This window comes from Malus sylvestris, chromosome 10 (genome assembly GCF_916048215.2).
Source record: "Malus sylvestris chromosome 10, drMalSylv7.2, whole genome shotgun sequence".
Classification (NCBI taxonomy): domain Eukaryota; kingdom Viridiplantae; phylum Streptophyta; class Magnoliopsida; order Rosales; family Rosaceae; genus Malus; species Malus sylvestris.
Genome location: NC_062269.1, coordinates 32,128,462 through 32,149,654, shown reverse-complemented (window position 1 = coordinate 32,149,654; position 21,193 = coordinate 32,128,462). Strand labels below are relative to the sequence as shown.

At 39.4% G+C, this 21,193-nt stretch overlaps 1 protein-coding gene and 1 pseudogene across 1 annotated transcript; one reads left to right on the top strand and one right to left on the bottom strand.

Annotated features, from left to right (window-relative positions):
- Positions 1 to 4,599: 4,599 nt before the first annotated feature.
- Positions 4,600 to 6,129, top strand: LOC126585159 (thaumatin-like protein 1). Its single transcript, XM_050249552.1, has 3 exons — positions 4,600 to 4,673; positions 4,862 to 4,943; positions 5,312 to 6,129. The coding sequence occupies exons 2-3, from the start codon at positions 4,898 to 4,900 to the stop codon at positions 5,989 to 5,991; spliced, it is 726 nt and encodes a 241-aa protein (XP_050105509.1). The 5' UTR covers positions 4,600 to 4,673; positions 4,862 to 4,897; the 3' UTR covers positions 5,992 to 6,129.
- Positions 6,130 to 7,335: 1,206 nt separating this feature from the next.
- LOC126588045 ((13S,14R)-1,13-dihydroxy-N-methylcanadine 13-O-acetyltransferase AT1-like) lies at positions 7,336 to 13,954 on the bottom strand (annotated as a pseudogene).
- Positions 13,955 to 21,193: the final 7,239 nt, after the last annotated feature.

Here is a 21,193-nt window from a genome sequence, read left to right as displayed (position 1 = left end):
TGCCGTTTTTTTTTATTTTTTATTTTTTTTATTTTTACCTATGATGGGGTTTATATAGATATCTCCGAAATATACGAAAAATAAATTACATCATTCAAAAATAAGAAAAGTAAATCACATCTTTCTGGTGGGGTGTTTATTCCTTGCTTTTGCTGTGTCCCCATGTGCCTCCCTTTCTGTTTTTTCTCGTTTTTCTTCTGCTTTGCTTTTTCTTTTCTTCTTTTCTCTTTTCTGCTGCACATCTCTCTGTCTCTCCATCTCCAAGCATAAGGAATCATAATGATATGACACTTATCTTTTGCTTTTCTTCTTTCCTCTTTTCCTTTATTTCACTTTTGCTTTCTCAGAAAATGAAGATGCAGGGGATGGGTCATTGATCTCATCCAGCAAGTTGTCTGCAGCATACAGAGCATCTTTGATCTGCACTAGCTTCCCTGCAATTTGTTGAGGTACTAGGGCTGATCATGGGCCCTCTTGATTGCTTCCCGGAGACCGCGAGATTGAGAACTGGACGGCGGAGCCTTACTGGAGATCCATCGCCGCTGAGACGAGAGAGAAATCAAAGAGCAGGGGCAGAAGAGTAAATTCCCTCACTGTGGCAGAAGAGTAAATTCCCTCGCTGCCGCCATGGATGAAGAAGGCGTTGCCTTTGGTGGTGACTCTCTCAACGGCGTACTTGTGGACCAGTGCCTCTGCGCTCAAAACGCAGAGCAGAAACGGAAGGAGAGTAGGAGCTGGAGAGCACCGCATTATAAATTCAAATCCCTAATTCCCAATTCCACAAATCTACTGGCACTTGTATTTGGGCTTGGAGAGAACGTAGAGAGGCTTCGAGGCTAGACCCACAATGGCGAAAGTGTTCATGCTGCCTCTGTAAGCTCCCATAGTGATGAAGCTGTAGGCAGCGGCGGGGAAGATGGCGGTGCTGGCGAAGAGAGTAATGCTGTAGCTACGGCGGTTACGTTGGCTATATCTGACTGGACCGATGTTTGGGCGAGGGTCTGGACTTAGGCCGGAAGGATGATTCTGGAGATGTACAAGCGAAGGTCGGAGGTGGAGAAAGTGAAGCGGGGAGGGATGAATTGGAGAAGAGTAGCTAATGTGCAGAGGATTAACAAAGCCGTGAGTAATAGCTTCAGCTCCGCGGCGTAGTTCCAAACGACTCTGACGGGCAGCTTATTCTCCTTCGCCATTGATGTGGGTAGAGCTTTCGTTTCTACTGAACCCAAAAGAGAAGGGAAATAAGTTAAAATTCTCTCTCTCTCGCCGCCCTCTTCTGCATGGGTGCGTGGAAGAAGCCTTTGTGGGTCAGTTATGGTCAGATAGAGTTAGGAGGTTTTGGAGAGTTTTGGGAGCTTCTGTTTTTTCTCTCTCTCTAGTTTCTCATTCTTCCCCACTGACTTTCTTCACAGTAAGGTGTCGGACTTGAAAATGGTTTTGTTTAATTGAGATTGACTTGAGAGAGAAAAAGCTGAGCGTCTCTTGGTTTTGGCAGATTCACGGTGGGGGTGAAAAAATGAAAGAAAACCGACATAACTTTTCGTATCGTTTCCCACAGACGGCATCAAATGTTGATGCATAAAACCGGAGGTCTTGGAACAACGTAAATCTGACCGTGAATCTGCAAGAAATGTAAATAACACAAGATGTATCGTGATTCACCCCAAGGTTTGGGCTACGTCCACACTGATTATGTATTTATTTGAGAGGTGAGAGAGAGAGATGGAGAGAGCTTTTGAGGGTGAGAGAGCCCTTCCATGGCCTAGGAATTGGCCTCCCCTAATTGTGAGGGTGATGAGTCCTTTTATAGAATAAGGGCTCATCACTTATTACATATTTGCCCCTTCCTTTATTACATAATTACATTTAAGTCCCCCGAGTATTTATACGAGATCTAAATACGGAGGCCCTAAGTATGGTACAAACACATTTCTTAAGAACATTTTTTGAAAATAAATTTTTTTTTTAAACTAAAAAACTTGATTGGTTTGCAATTTAAATTTTTTAAATCTTACAACTTAACTTAGACAAAGAGGTCTAAAAAGAAAGGGTCGCAGGAGAGGGAGAAAGAGGAGAGAAGATGAAAGAAAGTAAGAAATAATTGAAGGAAAGAGAAAGAAGAGAGAGGATTGGACGAGATAGAGAGGAAGATGAGTGAGAGAAAGAACCAAGATAATGAAGAGAGCGGATTGGAGGAGAGACGAAAAAGGTAAAAAAAAAAGAGAAAGAAGAAGAAGAGAGAGAGAGAGAGAGAGAGAGAGAAAGAGAGAGAGAGAGAGAGAGAGAGAGAGAGAGAGAGAGAGAGAGAGAGAGAGAGAGAGAGAGAGAGAAAGATAGATAGATTTGGAGTGAGATGGGAGGAGGGAGAGAAAAGAAAAAAGTGAGTTTAAGTTTAAAAAATGTAAAAACTCGCTTGTTATGTTTTTAGATAATAGACTATATTTTTTAGTTAGTCGTGAGTTCAGTTTTTGAAAATAGTCATACAAAACAAGTTTTTAAGGATTAAAACTTGAAAATTGTTTTTGAGTTTAAAAAGTTGGATTCAAGTAGAGTACCAAACAGACCTTTAATTTCTCTCTCCGCCACAATAGCTAGGAATTGTTCATCAAGTCATAATAGCTAGCTTGATAGCTAGCCTGTTGGACTTCCATTCTTCTCTTGTGGCTAGGTAAAATAGAAAAATTCCTCATTTAGCTAGCCTGTTGAAGATGCTCTTGTACAAAAAGTTACTCATGTTGGCTAAAGAAAATGTGCCTTTTTATATGTCACAGTTACTATTTTGAAGGAATGTTGTTGTGGTTAGGATGAGAAAGTTATATCTTATAGGATTCATTTGATGATAAAATTTGTGACTAACAATATCGATTATTTTTCTCTAATTATTACGGAAAAGTGGTATTCCTCTTCAATTTTGAGTTTCGATTGTCGTCGATGGCTATACTGTCACATCCTAGTCTCAACTCTGCCTAGCACGATATTGTCCACTTTGGGCTTACCATTCCCTCACGGATTTGTTTTTGGGAACTCATACGAGAACTTCCTAATGGGTCACCCATCCTAGGATTGCTCTTGCCGAACTCGCTTAACTTCAGAGTTTCGATGGAATCCGAAGCCAGTGAGTTCCCAAAAGGCCTCGTGATATAGGGAGGGGATCATGTACATATAAGGCACATCACCCCCTCTTCGTTGGTCGATGTGGGATCTTACAATCCACCCCACTTAAAGGGAACCCGACATCCTCGCCAGTACATCCGCACCGAATAGCAAAGTGACTTTGATATCATTCTGTCACATCCCAGTCTCGACTCCGCCGTACCACGAAATTGTCTGCTTTGGGCTTACTATTCCTTCACATATTTGTTTCTGGGAATTTAGACAAGAACTTCCCAGTGGGGCACCCATCCTGAGATTGCTCTCGGTCGAACTCGCTTAACTTCGGAGTTCCGATGGAATCCGAAGCCAGTGAATTCCCAAAAGGCCTCATGCTATAGGGAGATGAGCATGTACATATAAGACATATCACCCCCTCTCCGTTGGTCGATGTGAGATTTTATATATACAAATTTATAACGCTCATTGTGTGGCTTAATCAGACCTCATATTATTTAATGTAAATATATCGTTGTATTAAAAACAAATATTGATTATTTAACTATGCACCACTTAGATGACGTTTTATTGCAGTATCAGAAAGCAACCATGCTTATGCACCATGGTGTGGGTTCGATTCCTTCGATTCATCTCTCACCTAACAACTAATTATTTAACTCATTAACGTTATCACACTCAGTGTTTAAAATATCGGTATCGGTGGAAATATTGATAGGCAAATTTGTGGAAATATCGATTGACATATCGTATATCGATATTGATTGCCTTCAATGAAAATGGAAATTTGCTAAAAAACATGAAAATTTAAAATTATTTTTTAGGGAATATTGTCATATGAAGCCACAACACACGTATAAATTAAGAATTAATGATTATATACTGTGTAAACAATAAGTATGTGATATGTGAGAAGAAAAACTTCTTGATAATGACAAGTAATCAAATAAAGCATTTTACTAGAAAGAATAAATTGTACATAACTTAATTGAAATTTCCATTATGAAAGCAGCACAAGTTTTATTGAAGAAAACTAATACCATAAAAAAAAAGAAATTAAAAAATAAAGAATGCATAGGCTCATGGATATTTCCTACAAACTTTTTGTAAATTGTCTGCAAACACCGGATATTTCTTGAAAATATCAAAAATATCGAGGAAATTAATTGATTTATGGAAATATGGTGGATATGGGGTGAAGTTTAGACTTCACCCTCTCTTTCCATATCATTTCCTGAATTTTTGGATATTTTCGTGGAAATGTCAAAGCATATCCAGGATATTTCAAGATTGTTTGAAAAAATTGGAAGAATATATAGGTACATATTATATGTTCGTAGATAGGTTTGAAATATTAGCAGAGTCATGAAAGGAAAACGCGTTCTTTCCTTTTTTGATGGATGGATGAGGCATGGAAATGCCCATGGGTTGTTCAAAGAAAACTAAATAGGAAAGAAGTAAATGTTTTTTAATGGACATGTGCGAGAAGTGCTATTTTTCAGATCACTATTTCTAAAAGTTTGTTCTCCGGTATGATACTTTTTCCATACCGCACTTTTATATAGGTAAGGATCACTTACAAAGAAAAGAAACGTTTAGATTCAGCAATCTATGAAAGCAGTTTCATGTAATCATTTGAAAATTAAGTCAACCTACCATATATGATCATTTGAAAATTATGTTGGTTTTTGCAGTTTTCACTTATATATACACACACCATGTACGTCTTCATAACTAAATTATTATTTATCAGACGGAAAAATCTCAAAAAGCAATCGGAGCGCTCAACATGAAATTTGAAGCGTTAATCAGCCTTGTATTAGTCTTCCTCTCAGGCAAGAATTTCACGAAATATATATCGTCATTTTATCCATTATAATATCACGAACTTTGTTCTTCCAATGTCTGTTTTTGTTTCTCTATTTGATTTTCTGGATATCTAACAAGACGTCCGATGCATGGTTTCCATCACTATTGCAATATGAATGCAACAAAACATTGATCTTAAATAATATGTCATGAATCACGCTTACCAAATTTTGTTCATCACATGATATGACAATATGTCTTTAGTTTATTAAAATAGAAGTCTTATTTGATGAAAAAAGTATGATGATTAATTATTTGGTGAACAAAAAATAATAATTTGATGAGTGTGGCATTTTAGTGATGATCTTGTACTTTGTGTGTCAGAGCATGCCAGGGGTTTACTCGGCCAAGTTCACATTCACAAACAAATGTCCCAACACAGTTTGGCCAGGAACCCTAACCGGAGGCGGCGGCCCACAATCACTTTCCACTGGATTTGAGTTAGCCTCCGGTGCTTCAACATCACTGACTGTCCAAGCTCCGTGGTCCGGCCGCTTCTGGGGCCGCTCTCACTGCTCGACAGACTCCTCCGGAAAGTTCAAATGCTCAACAGGAGATTGTGGCTCTGGCCAAATACCCTGCAATGGTGCCGGTGCAAGTCCACCAGCATCCCTAGTGGAGTTAACCCTAGCAACCAACGGAGGACAAGATTTCTACGATGTTAGCCTTGTTGACGGCTTCAACTTGCCCATTAAGTTAGCCCCCAGAGGCGGCTCCGGTGACTGCAAATCCACAAGCTGCGCGGCCAATATAAACACTGTTTGTCCTGCCGAGTTGTCCGACAAAGTATCGGATGGGAGTGTGATTGGCTGCAAAAGTGCATGTTTGGCTTTAAATCAGCCCCAATATTGTTGCACTGGCGCTTATGGAACCCCTGATACATGCCCTCCTACTGACTTTTCAAAGGTCTTCAAGAAGCAGTGTCCCCAGGCTTATAGTTATGCTTATGATGACAAATCTAGTACTTTCACATGCTTTGGTGGCCCTAACTATGAAATTACCTTCTGCCCTTGATTAGGGTTTTTACATCTATTGGGATTTATCAATATTTTGTCATGAATCCATATATAGAATAAGTGGACAATATGAAATTAGCATGATCAATGTGTAGTATAAATTTTTATTTAATATGGATCAAGTTCATTTACATCATACATCTTTTTTTACGTCTTGCCACTAACGTTTGGGCTGAGCCAAAAGCATAGTGTTTTTTCTACATCCAAATTTGAATTTTACTTATTTATTTTAAATAAAATTAATGCAAAATATCGCTTATAAAACCTCTTAATTACTTTTAGATCATAATTCATCGTACCATCTGGGTCAAGTGGGCCATCTATCAAAGTCGGGCCAGGTTGACCACACAAGACTAAAAGCACGGTTCGTGGTCTCTCCATTGCCAGTGCCACTCATCATGTTCATTCCCATCCATCATACCTTGTTTATTTCTTTGCCTTGTATTTCCTTGTTCTTCCTTAATTTTGACTGTATTTTGTACTTTATGTGCTACCTTTAATAGTTCCATTATCTTCTATAAATATGGATATTTATTCCATCGCTAAGATTCATCCAGTTAAACTAATTAGAATCCCGAATTGAAATATTTTAATATTGAAATAATAATTAATAATATTATTGAGTTTGCAGAACGACTTCAATATCTCTTTTTGAGTTCTTACCCACAGAGTTTTTGTGAATCTGTACGACTTTTGTTCTTTTTTTACATTTTATTTCCTTTTTTGAAACATTCTTTGTTCTTTTTTTGTGATTTAAATTTATTCAATATTCAATTCACAATTATAGATGAAACGGAAGGACTTCCATTGGAATCCTTATCTAATTCTAGAAAATTCCACTTTTTTATTTATTTTGGATCTTCCAAATCATTCCCGCAGGAGATCTGGACCCTTTTTTTTTTTTTTTTTTTTTTTTTTCTGATCATTCGATAAAAAGATTCATTCTCTTGATAAAAAATAGTAGTAGAACCAATAAAGATTTCTTTTTCGATTCATCCTTGGAGTTGAATACCTCATTCAAGAATTGTTTTTGATCCAATCCAATAGAAAAAGGCAAATCCCTTATGATAAACTAGATACGGCTCGGTTATTGATAGAGTGAATGGATCTACCATTTCTTGACATCTCTCTTCTGATTCAAAATCATGGTGTAGCGTGTATTAAATAATAAAGGTATATTAAATAGAATAGTAAATAGGCTTTCCCAACTCACTATCTCGAATCGGTAGATCTTGGTGCCTACATAGCAAAGGTACAATCGATGAGAAAACTTATTGGAATCTAGTAGTTTACGAGGAATCTTTATTCAAGTACCGTTAAGCAAGTACTAATGATAGTTCCATTATCTTCTATAAATATGGATATTTATCCTAAAAATTTATTCACTGAATGAGAAAGACAATGTTCATGTTAAAGAATTGAAAATCCATGACAGTTATTTCTACACTTCTAACATTTTACTTTATTCCATCAATTTCTTATGGGGCTAGAAAATAAGTTGGATATCACCGGAAGCTAGTGATGTATCCACCGTTTTACTTAAAACACAAAATTAAAAACCATCGAGAGGATTGTTTGCCAAACTCAGCAAGTGACCCTTTTATTCAGAGAAGCATATGCTAGCAGCTTCGGTTTGCTTTCAAATAATGCCATGCTTTCTTCGCTTAGGGTCAACCATGTTTCAATCCCATTGCAGTCTCTTTTGTCCATGAAACCAAATAAATTCTTAACTGAACAACCAGCAAAACTCACCCATGATGGCATTCCCCATCCGAAATCCGCTCCATAGAAAGGAAACCTACACCAACTTGTGCAGCTATAAGTTTCAATCTCCTGATCTTTCATCAGGTTTGTGCGGTACTCGGTCAACACTTGCATTGCCTCATTAGGATCAACTAATTTTGTAGCACATTCTTTCATTTCTTCAATCCCGGCCCGGATTTTCGCAACCAAGTCTTTTAAATCAAACACACTGGTAGTACTTTCTTCGGCCTTTGATGTAGATAAAACAAGAAGATTCCCAGCCAAGTTATCTGGCAAGGGCGGTGTAACCCTTTTGCGTAAGTTCACAGCTTGATGAAATATAGATGGCCTTACTGGACTAGACCCCAACGTGTTTGATGATGACTTTGGCGATGCTTCAATCGCGCATTTCCAAATGAGTGCTGAAATTGCTTCCACCCTTGTTGGTTTGGGCACAAGTGAACTGGATACTTTAGATTGGAGTGTTGGACTTTCCTGTTATGCAGTGATGTATTTAAGAAATGTGTATAGGAAGAAGAAGTTTAGAGAGAAAGTGAAGAGGCAGAAAGAGTTCTCAAAATATCTCAGTGAGAGCCAAAAAATGCTCTACTGCATATATTCATTCTTTTCTCAACATTTACATGACTACTAGGGAGAGAGAAGCTACGTGAGCCTATGAGCTCATCATACCATTCATTACAAGACCCTATGAGATCTTGACACATGCTTACAACTAAGCCTAGCACAATATTATCTAATCTCAGCCCTTGATCACTAACTGATTTATTTACACTTGCTAAAGTAAGGAAAATACAGTTTAGACCTTAATCAACTAACACTCCCTTCTAAGGTCTTAATTGAGATTACCCCAAGCTTATCCCTCAAAGCACAGAATCTGTCTTTAGCAAGCGCTTTGGTGAAAATGTCAGCTAGTTGCTCCTCACTTTTGCAGTATTGCAGGTCAATTGTTCCTTCCTGAATTGCATCTCTGATGAAATGAAACTTCCTCTTGATATGTTTAGACCTCTGATGGAATACCGGATTCTTTGACATTGCAATTGCTAATGTGTTATCACACATCAAAGGAGTTGGTTCGATCAATTCTTCACCAAAATCATGCAGCACAAATCTCAGCCATGTAGCTTGAGTGGTGGCTTCTGAGGCACTCATATACTCGGCTTCAGCAGTTGAGAGTGCAACACTCTGTTGCTTTACAGAAGCCCAAGAAAATGCACCACTGCCAAAGCTGAAAGCATACCCTGATGTGGACTTCATGTCATCTTCATCTCCACTCCAATCACTGTCACAAAATCCTATGAGTAGAGCTGCATTTCCCTTTTCATACTTAATTCCATAGTCAACAGTTCCTTGCACATATTTGAGGATCCTCCTTGCAGTGCCAAGATGTTTGATGGAAGGACAGTGCATGTACCTGGCAAGTACACACGCTGAGTACAAGATATCAGGCCTTGTTGCAGTTAAGTATAGAAGGCTGCCGACAATTTTTCTATACAATTCTTCATCTGCAGCTTCACTCCCATCACCTTTCCTTAGCTTATCCGTGGGAGGTAAGGGTATTGAGACAAATTTGCAGCTCTTCAAACCAAACTTGTCCAGTAAACTCAGTGCATACTTTTTCTGGTGAATAAAGATACTCCCTTCTTGTTGGATTACTTCAATTCCAAGAAAATGATGCAACAAGCCTAAGTCGGACATCTCATACTTGTTCATCATATCACATTTGAAATCTTCAATCATTTCTAAACAACTTCCAGTATAAACTATGTCATCCACATATATAGAGACAATCAGAGTTCCCTGTCCATCCACATGTTTCACATATAAGGTGGCCTCACTTGCACTTTTTTTAAATCCACTCTGCAGCAAATGAGTATCAATATTGCTGTACCAAGCTCTGGGAGCTTGTTTTAGACCGTACAAGGCATTTTTTAACTTATATACTTTGTGTTCTTCTCCCTTGACAATATACCCATCTGGCTGATTTGTATACACTTCCTCTTCAAGGATCCCATTCAGGAAAGCAGACTTTACATCTAACTGGTACAGTTTCCACCCTTTCTGTGCTGCCAAAGCAATGAGTGTTCTTATAGTGTCCAATCTAGCCACAGGTGCAAACGTCTCATTAAAATCAATTCCGGGCTTTTGAGTGTACCCTTTGGCAACTAATCTTGCCTTGTGTTTTTGTACAGTGCCATCCAAATTCAATTTGGTTTTGAAGATCCATTTTACCCCAACAATTGGTTTGTCACTTGGCCTATCAACCAATCTCCAAGTGTCATTCTTCTCAATCATAGTAATCTCCTCATCCATTGCTTTCTTCCAAGCTTCATCTTGAGAAGCTTCAATGACACTGAGTCTACACTGAGCAAACACTTCATTCAGATCTCTCCACTTCTTTGGTGTGTTGTCATAAGTTTCTGTGAGTGGAATTTCACTCTCCATATTCACAGTGTTAGGAGCATCATTGTGTACACTGGAAACATACTCACTTCTTGTATTTGGGCAAGATAAATCAGAGGAACTAATATTAGTTTCTTCACACACACCATTTTCTATCTCAGTTATGCTTATACCCTCATTAGCTTCTGAGAAAGGTACTGAGAAATGCACAGTTTCCATATTCTCCCAATTAAGAGCAGCATCTTCATAAAAAATAACACTCCTTGAGACAATGATCTTGTTGTGTTTCAAATCATACACCCTGTAACCCTTTTCTCTTGTCCCATATCCAACAAATACACCTTTCTGTCCAGTTTCATCCAGTTTCTGTCTTAACTGGGTTGGCACATGAGTGTAGCAAACAGAACCAAAGATTCTCAAGTGTTTTACCCCTGGTTTTCTACCACAGAATTCTTCAAAAGGAGTCTTGTTCTCTAGTGCTTTGGTAGGACATCTGTTAAGCAAGTAGACAGCAGTGTGAACTGCTTCACCCCAGAACTTGAGTGGTAATTTTTTTTCATAGAGCATGGTTCTTGCCATCTCTACTATGGTACGATTCTTCCTCTCAGCAATACCATTTTGCTGGGGAGAATAAGCAACAGTGAGTTGCTTTTCAATACCAACATCTTCACAAAATTTTTCAAATTCTAGAGATGTGTACTCTCCTCCTTTGTCACTTCTGAGTTTCTTCAGTTTGTAACCAGTTTGTAATTCAGTCATGGCCTTGAACATTTTAAAAATTCTGAACACCTTAGATTTGCACTTCAGAAAATAGACCCAACACATTCTGGACTTGTCATCTATGAAGGTAAGAAAATACCTGCTACCTCCAAGTGTCTCACTCATGGGTCCACACACATCTGTGTGTACAAGTTCTAAGGGCAACTTTGCTCTCCATTTCTGTTCTTTGCTAACAGCCTCTCTGTGAGCCTTTCCAGTAGCACACCCTTCACACACCTGATTGTACTCCTTTAGATATGGCAGACCATACACCATACTCCTTTCTTGTAGCATTCTCAGGCTGTCATAGTTTAGGTGCCCAAATCTTCTGTGCCATTTCCATGTGTTACCTTCAGTGGTAGCAATATTTGCTACAATATGATCCACATGATTAAACATTAGTGGAAAGCATCTATTTCCCTTCATTTTCACAGTGACTATATGATCTTGCAGTTCACGATCTCCAAATATGCAGGCCATGAAATCACCAAACAACAACCAATAGCCATGTTCAACCATTTGTCCTACACTGAGAAGATTTCATCCAAACCAGGTACAATCATTACTTCTGGTATGAACCGAGTGCCTCTTTTGGTCTCCACAATCAGTGTGCCTTTGCCAACTGAGTCAACCAATTCCCCTGTGCCCATTTTCACCTTACACCTTATACTTCTGTCAATGTTGATCAGCAATGATTCAAACTGGTCATGTGGTTACTGCAACCACTGTCCAGATACCAAACACCACTATTTTCTTGCACAGAGGCCTTATGACAGGCATAGAACATCATTGCATTATCTTGAACATGATTCAAATAATTTGCAGTATGATTTTTCTTTGGCTGGTGACAATCTCTCACTACATGTCTAAATCTGTTGCAGTTATGACACTTAGGTTTTCCTTTGAACCAACACTCTCCATGATGAGCCTTATCACAGATCTTGCACTTTTGTTTAACACCCTCAGTGATCTCACCCTGTCTCTCAGGCTGTCGAGTGTTGTTTTCCCACTTCCTAGACATAGACTTCCAATTCTTCTTTCCCTTACTGTGATTTCCCTGTGTGAGTGGCCTATTCTGTGCTTTAGGTACAAGACCCATAGTGGAGAAAGCATGCTCCGTGCTTGTAATTTCATCAACATGTCTACTCAATCTAAGCTCATAACTCTTAAGAGATCCTACCACTTCTTGCACAGTCACAGTATTCAAATCAGAAGTTCTTTCAATCACAACACAGATTGGATCATATTTACTGGACAAACTAATCAAAACCTTTTGCATTTCTCTTTGATGAGTGAGGTTCTCACCATAAGATTTCATTTGATTAATTAATTCAAATAGTCTAGTAAGATAGACAGATAGAGATTCATTCTCCTTCATTCTCATATACTCAAATTCACGACGTAAACTTTGAAGTTTAACAGATCTTGCCTGTTCATCGCCGCGAAACTCCTTCTGGAGTAGATCCCAGGCACCCTTTGAGGTCTCTTGATTCACAATCCGAGGGAAGATCTCCTTCGAGACAACACTCTGAATAATGCCCAGTGCCTTAGCATCTTTCATCAGCTGATCTTCCATGTGTGCATCCAACTTGTCATCATCTCCTTCATCATCATCCGATGAGGATGAATCTTCCTCGTCTTTCTCCTTCTTTGTTTTCTTCTTTTCTCCTTTCTTCTTCGATTCTGGAATAGCAATCCCTTTGTCAACCAATTTCCATATCCCATACGATTTGAAAATGGTGACCATTCTCACTTTCCAGAACTCGAACTCCGTTCCATAAAAAACGGGAGCTCGTAAATCACCGCTTCCAAATCCAGCCATTTAGCTTGAATCGGAATGAAATTGAGAGATTTCACGTTGGATTCTCTCACACAATTTCACAGAATTCAACGCCCAATCCGAAATCGAACCTAGGCTCTGGATACCATGTTGGACTTTCCTGTTATGCAGTGATGTATTTTAGAAATGTGTATAGGAAGAAGAAGTTTAGAGAGAAAGTGAAGAGGCAGAGAGAGTTCTCAAAATATCTCAGTGAGAGCCAAAAAATGCTCTACTGTATATATTCATTCTTTTCTCAACATTTACATGACTACTAGGGAGAGAGAAGCTACGTGAGCCTATGAGCTCATCATACCATTCATTACAAGACCCTATGAGATCTTGACACATGCTTACATCTGAGCCTAGCACAATATTATCTAATCTCAGCCCTTGATCACTAACTGATTTATTTACACTTGCTAAAGTAAGGAAAATACAGTTTAGACCTTAATCAACTAACATGGAGAACGGAAATCTTTGAGTCATCAAACACATACCTTCTAGTTGTGCACTTTTCTTTAACATATATCATGGATGGTGGCTCCGAGTCGGAGAAATCTAGGGGTGGAAAAAGAGATGCAACACCAAACTGGGGAAGCATTACCTTGTTGGATTTATGGGCTGTTGCTGCCCAAGAATTGATGAACGTGCATACAGTTGAGGCATCAGCAATCTTATGTGAAATGGTCAATCCAATAGCCATTCCTCCACACTCAAACAAATTGACTTGCACAGCAAGCAACTTGCCCGTGACTGCTTCTGTGGACTCAGGCTCAATTGGAAGTAATCGTCTTAACATTTCAGCATCTGGGTGTTCCAAAATCTCCGATAAGGAACACTTGACATGGGCTTTCACGAATTCAGCTCCATCATCATTACATACGATCACGACATTACCTTTGATTCTTCCTGCTAAAGGGTAGTAGTGAGTGAGAATTTCAGATAATGATTTTATTAGATGCTGATATCTTTCATTGATGGCCTTGACACTATGAGTACTGACGTTACTGGTAGTAGTACTAACAACATTGGGATAGAAGAGAAGGAATGGGATGTAAGCTACAGGAGAAAACTGATCCTAAAGAGAGAGCTTAAAATTTCTAAGGACATGAGGAGTTTGGGAGGATGGTTTAACTGTTTGCTTCTCAACGGTTTCAACCTTGACGGATTCTGTGGCCATTTTGCTCTGCTGATGATGATACCTTGTAGAGTAGGATGTAACTAAATCTGTGAATGAAAGCATAGGAGCTTGCCTTCCTTATAATAAAGGTTCTACATCAATTGAATCGAATACTTACTGCTTCTAGGCAAAGCCCTAACTACGTATTGATTTTGGCAGCCTAAGCGGCTGTGGCCGAACGTTGGCCATTTTAGGCCAGCTTACTGACTTTGACATCCATGGAATTAAATGATGGATTAACTAGCTAAATGTGTGAGTTGGACCATGTTTGTAGCAATGTTGAGAATATAAATGCCACATTGGGAAAAAAGGACTTTGCATGTGTTTACAAGTAGTTGGGCTACTTCCTATATTGCCAATTGATTTTTTGGTGAAACTTCAATTTTCTTTACGGTATCAGAGCAAGTTGTCTCACATGTGAACCACACGTCACCCCAATTGGTGTTCCATGTGTTAGGCTTAAAAATTTACCAAACATGACCGGATGTGTTGATATTTGCCACACATGAGGAAACATGTTGATAATATGAATGCGACATTAGAGAAAGAAGGACTTGGATATACTTGTAAGTAATTAGGTACTCTCTATTTTGTTAATTAATTTACGGTGAAATCTAAATTTTTTTTTAAAGAGCTTTGGCGTTTGACCCTTCAGTCTACCAAAAGAAGTAGAGCTGGTATAACTAGCTAGCTTTAGTTGTTATACCAAAGACTTTCGATTTCAATGTAAATGTTTGTTTGGTCTAAACCCTATTCGTTTTAAGTGTTTGGAAAGATGGTGTAATTGTTTGCATCTCATTTTTTTCAGCCATGATTTCTGTTGCCATATTAATTTGACTTTTGATCGTAGATTCATAGCAGGATTGCAACCGGTTGGGCGGAGGTCCATCCCCGCTTCCAAAGTGATTTCTTCCCATAACCGCATGTAAAAAGATATTTAATTAAAGTTTTTTCTACTCCATATGATATTAATATCTAACATAATTTAATCAAATAGTATAAGCATGTAAACAAAAAAGCGAATAAAATAGTGAATAAAAACTAAAATTTTCACACAATTGTAATAGCATAATAACCTCCAATCTGTTGAATGTTTATCATTTTATGTAATATCATAGAAACCTTCAATTGGTCGGTTTTCGTAGGGGAAATACCATCATCGCCCCATACCTAGCTCGGATTTTTTTAATAAATCCTAAACCCACCCCATATCCATTTTCACTTCTCCATAACTGCCCCAGTAAGATTAGATATCCGCGAGGAACCAAATCCGTAGGGGTGTTTGCCATCCCTAATTCATAGAGCCGTGGCTTGTTCTGTAACATCCCATATCGTCCAGGCGAGTGGATCATCTAAGCCTTATATATATATTCTCATCTCTACCTAGCATGAAGCTTTTTGGGAGCTCATTGACTTCGGGTTCTGTAGAAACTTTGAAGTTAAGCGAGATCACAGCGAGAGCAATCCCAGGATGGGTGACCCACTAGAAAGTTCTCGTCTGAGTTCCCAGAAACAAAGCTGTGAGGGCGTGGTCGAGGCCCAAAGCGGACAATATCGTGTTACGGTGTAGTCGAGCCCGGGCCATGTTTTTGTACCACATTTTCATACCATCTTAGGTGACATTTGATATGGACAGCCACCTCATTTGAATTAATAAGATTTTTAAATTTAGTTCATTATTTAATAAACTAATAATTAAGAAAAACTAGTTAATTAAATGATGATTGTGATATACGAGGAGTCTTTCTCCTTCATTTTCTTAGATTTTGCAAATTTTTCAAATGATGTGGTTGTCTACATCAGATGCTACCTGAGATGGTACATAAATGTGATATAAAAACATGGTATGAATAGCATTACTCTTTCAAATTTACCTCTTTAATTTTTGCAGGAGAGAGAATTCTCGTTTCACTCATTTACTTTCAAATTTACCCTTACTTATTCTTATATTTTCTTAAATTTATTGTTTTTGAATACAAGAGGACTCAAAATTTTGCACTAGAGTTAACGTGGATTACACGTGGCGTGCCTTGGAAGGGGTGATGAGCATACCCTATGGTTAAGAGTGGTGAACAAAAATGCTTCCTTGGGTAAGAGCTTTCTATGCAAAGCCAGCTGCCCACATGATTTTTGGGCCTGAATGAGTAAAGTGCAAGTCAATTGGTAATTATCCTATTACCAAAAAATTATTATGTTACTACATTATAATTCTAAAGGATAATGCTAGGAAGATCAAATTTTCAAATCAAATTTGCAAATCAAATGATGTGTTACCAATAAAAAATAAGCACGTTAAAGAACACTTAACTAATAATCCAATCATTAGCATCCACATCATTTAGTTTACAAAATTTAATTTAGAAATTGGATAATGTTAGGGAAACTAAATTTGAAAAAAATTGTTTGGAAACTAAAGGACATAGAAGTTGATGATTGTGTTATCACTTAAGCGATGATAAAAATGCTCATTCCTATTGGTGACATGTCATTTAGTTTCCAAAACTTTGTTTACAAATTTAGTCTCCCTAGCATTACCCTTAGAAACTTGGTCTCCATATCATGGGTAATGCTAGGGAGATAAAATTTGAAAACTAAATGATGTGCCACCAATAAGAATGATCACGTTTATCAATACTTAAGTAATAAACCAATCATCAACGTCCATGTCCTTTAGTTTCTAAAATTATGTTTATAAATTTAGTATCCCTAACATTACATCCATATCATTACCCAATTCTAAATATCAATTTCATAATATTCTACATTATTAGTAGAGGTGCAACTCAGGCAATTTAGTTGGATTGGAAGGTTAACCCATCATAACTCATCTTTTGTATTTTGACTTTGAGTTAGATTGGTTTTTCGTCGGGTTGGAAACCCATAAATAAACCCAACTCAATCCAAGGTAAATTTCGGTTGTCCAACTTTATTGGGTAAAGCTTAACTCTATATGCTAACATATCTTGAAAGCTTTACTACAACTTGTTCACAATTTCACAAGCATTTTTGTAACAGAAAATGATAATGATCAACTACAATGCCAAATACAAAACAAATGTGTTGTAATTAACATTGTTTAGAAATGTGATTATGTAAATTTAGAAGGAAATTCCAATACGATATGAGATATCTAATTCCTATATGACTTGTAGTACTTGTGAGGCAAATAAAGTTCACATAATTAGTATAAATGAAGACAGAAGGCCACCAAAGAGCATCAGTGAAAATACAACCGTTGAGCTTTTTTTTCTCTCTAAATTTTCCATCGATGCATTGTCAGCACGAACCTAAAGGAGAGGATCACTCAAGAACGGCGTTTAAGCAATCGCCATCCAAGTCTATACTAAACTTGATCTTTCTCAAAGTTAACCATCGATGCCATGAAGCATGAATCCTTCTTTCAATTTCAAATTACTTTTAGCTATGCGTGCAATTGGTTATTATCATTTAAAATTGGATTTCTTAAACTATATATATATATATATATATATATATATATATATATATATATATATATATATATATATATATATATATATATTGTGGAGCAAAAAATAATCAAGAAAATTATGAAGATGATACATGGACTTTTGGGTAAGAAGAACAAAATTACCTTCGTGACACACCGGGATTCCCACACGCATACAACGGACAATAACGGCTCAATCAAGGAAGAGTCAAAGGTGATCAAAATGATATTTATTTAAAACCCTCTCATCACTCATCATCAAATTCTCACCCAAAAGGGAATTCCCAATTTTCCTATTCAATTTGGGATTAATTGCCAAGTTAATCGCAAGATATTATTTTACATAATATCTTGCAATTACACTCACAATTTGACCATATGTGGCCAACCCATATTCTCCAAATAGGGCCGGTCACTTCCCTATAAATAGCCATGTTTTCGCACTAAAATGCTATAACATTCTCTGCCTAAAAATTCCTAAACATTTTCTCTCTCAAATTCTAACTTTGGCATCGTAGATTCTTCGCCAAAGCCCCCCCATTCATCGTGGGCATGTGAGGCTTTTGGCCTTAATCTTAGATGTTATTATTTTGCAAGTGCATTTTCGGCAAAGGAGAAGACGACGGAAATTTGCATCCATAAATTGGTGCTTTCATTGAGAGTTTGATTCACACGCTCGAGGAAGACTCTCACATTCAAAGTTTCTCGTTTCTTGTTTGTTCGTAAATTTTTCATACTTTCTTATTCTTACAATTTTTTAATTCTTTGAATAGAGGTGAGAAAAAAAATACAATGATGGGAAATTCGGAAATCATGACGAACAAAACTTCATACGTTCAAAGATCCGGATTGAATGGTGGAGGATGAGACGTAGCCCCACCACGACGATCCACAAGGCTCAATAAGATAGTAAGAAGAGCAACTTTGCCACCAAAGAGCACCACCACCATGGCAGCCACAGGGACCACCGTGGCATTGGGGAGTAGGCCAGCTCCATGGCAACAAACCCACGGTGAGCAAGGGGCAACGAGGCAATCACTAGCCCAGGCCCACACCATTTTGCAGTAGCAAGCCCATGCGTTAAAAGCAGCTTAAGCCCCTGCCTCAGCAGAGCAGGCCTAAGCCTCATCCACTTGGCGCACGACCTAATTTGCAGCCTACCCTGCAAGGCAGCTGAGCCAGGCCTATCGCAAGTCGACCCGAGCCACTACCCCAGCAGTGTAGGCCCAAGCCTAGTCCATTTGGTGCGCGACCCAATATGCAGCCTATGTTACAAGGCAGCCGAGCCAAGCCTAATGCAGCTGGCCCGAGCCACTACCCTAGCAGCATAGGCCTAAGCTTCGTCCACTTGGCGCGCGGCTCAATCTGTAGTCCACGTTGCAAGGTAGCCAAGCTATGCCCAATACGAGTAGGCCTGAGCCACTACCTCAGTAGCGTAAGCCCAAATAATTATGGCAGTAGAAGCAGCCCAGCGCTCGTGGGCCCAAGGCCAGCGTGCTCCCAAGTAAAGCCCAGGCCTAGCACCTACGTGCACCACACACGAGGTAATTCACGTTAGCTGCCCGACCCGTTCTGGCGATCTGACCCGTTTTCGAGATCAAATCCGAGGCCCAGCCTACTCACATAGCTCTCCAAACAATCCTAACAGGCCCAAGACTGATTCAACTGTCCCAACTTAAGATTTCTGGACCGACAATTGAATTGGGGGTATTTTCACCCTATTTCTCTGCAAATTTAACATATCCCAACTCAAATCTAGTGCCCGGAGTTTATTACACTTCCACCACTTAAGGAGATGCATGCCATCAGAGCTTTTCCAACCCAAATGGCAAACAACACTTGTCTCGACAAGTCATAGAGTTGACAAGTACCTTCGTGTAGTAGACAACCTTGGTGAATTAGCTATTGCAGTGTGCCCCAGACGAGGTGTCCCGAAGTAGGACAATGGCAGACAATGAACCTTTCCAACAACGTCCTAGCAAACATACACTCGACCAGTCACGAACCGAGCATTATGGCAGTGTATAATCCCAACTGGGTATCCGAGATAGCATATACTCTCGCCTTAACGTGTGGATGAGCGTGCACTCTCGGTTAGGCCAATAAACGAGCATATCTTCACAGTTGGTGCCACACTCTGATAATCAACATGAGCAACCTTTAAGGCGAATTGTTCATTCTGCAAAGAGCATCATCCACCTTACATCAGAGTAGGCAGCACGACAGAAGGAAAGAAGCAGTCACTTAATCCGGCTTAAGTTCAACCAACAACTTGCGAGAAACTCGCTCGCCTGCTAGGAACGTCCACATGCACTGCAACCGTGACATAGACAAGCTTAACACATATAAGAGTAGCCTAGACCAGTAGGTCATGACCGGAGGTAGCCGAGAGCTTCGCTGCCATAACAAAGTAAATTCAGGAAAAAGTAAAGAGGCTCTTAACCAAACGATTGCGCGATTTCCAGCGCAACGAAGCTACTGACGAGAGATGGCCAACATAAGGGGGTTATCTTTCATTGATAAGATCGAGTTGTCGGGACTATCCCACATAGATTCTTGGATATAAAGATTACTTTTATTCCGACAAACACAGCAGCTCAGCCTAATGGCATGCCGGGTGTAGACGAGTACCAGAAGGACACACCAGTCCAACTACCAAGAATCGAGGGCAGTCGAGTAGCTGAGCATCACAGACCTAATGGTCCAATTCCTCCTACTGCGTATAACCTGGCCTAAGCAAACCCCAGCTTTGTGCTCACAACCGTGCTTACTTGCTCCACGGCTCCCGGCAGCCCTTAATATGTCACCATGGCTCCTAACTGTGCTGATCTTGCACCACGGCTCTCAGCTGTGCCGATCTTGCCAACTGGCTTGCGCCGACCAAGCCCATGACACTATAATCTTCAAAGTATCTAACGACAGAGCATAAGACAAGGCTTTATTACCAGCCCTTGCTAGCGAAAGACTTAGCAGTGAAGAAGCTTGCAATCTATTTGGATTCACAGCTGATCACCAACCAAGCTTTAAAAGGGCACATGATGAAACATCTAATGATGATGCAATACTTGAAGAAAGTCTGGGAGCAGCTCACCGCGCTTCTCCTGTACACCTTTACGATGGTTCCACAAGCAGTTCAAAGTCTCAAGTATATTGCCGAACAAGACCTTACGAGCTAAGGATTATTTTAGTTGTTTAGCAGTCCAGTTTTCCTTAGCTGCACTAACAACAATGACTTCCATGCTCTTCAGTGCAAGATGGTAAACTAATTTCTCGACACCCATTGGGGTCTGCTCTCTAGTACGAAAGGGTAAACTAATTGCTCTCCAATGCGAGAGAGTAAACCAATTCTGCGACACCCATATGGGCCTGCTCTCCAGTTCGAGAGGATAAACTAATTGCTCTCCAGTACGAGAAGATAAAATAATTGCTCTTCAGTGCAAGAAGGCCACACAGCTTAAAAGATCGAACACTCGAAAACTCGCTAAGAAGCAGATAGTCAGGGGCAGTAGCCACTTTACACTCAACAGTTCATTGATCTGACACTTGATCTTCAGCAACTCCGTCCTTGGTTGCTCCATCTACAACATCTGAGAAATCAAACTAAAGCAGTTTTCTCATTCTTAGCAAACAACCTAGACGTGGCAGCCCAAACCGTGGCCCATGCCACGCCACTTCCTCGGCTTATGCCGAGCTAGCCCTTGGCATCAGTCAAGCCAAGCAGCAAAAGCTGTAGCCTTTGCCACACTACCTCATCGGCCTATGCCAAGCCGACTCTTGGCCCTTGTCAGCCGACGTGCCATACCACC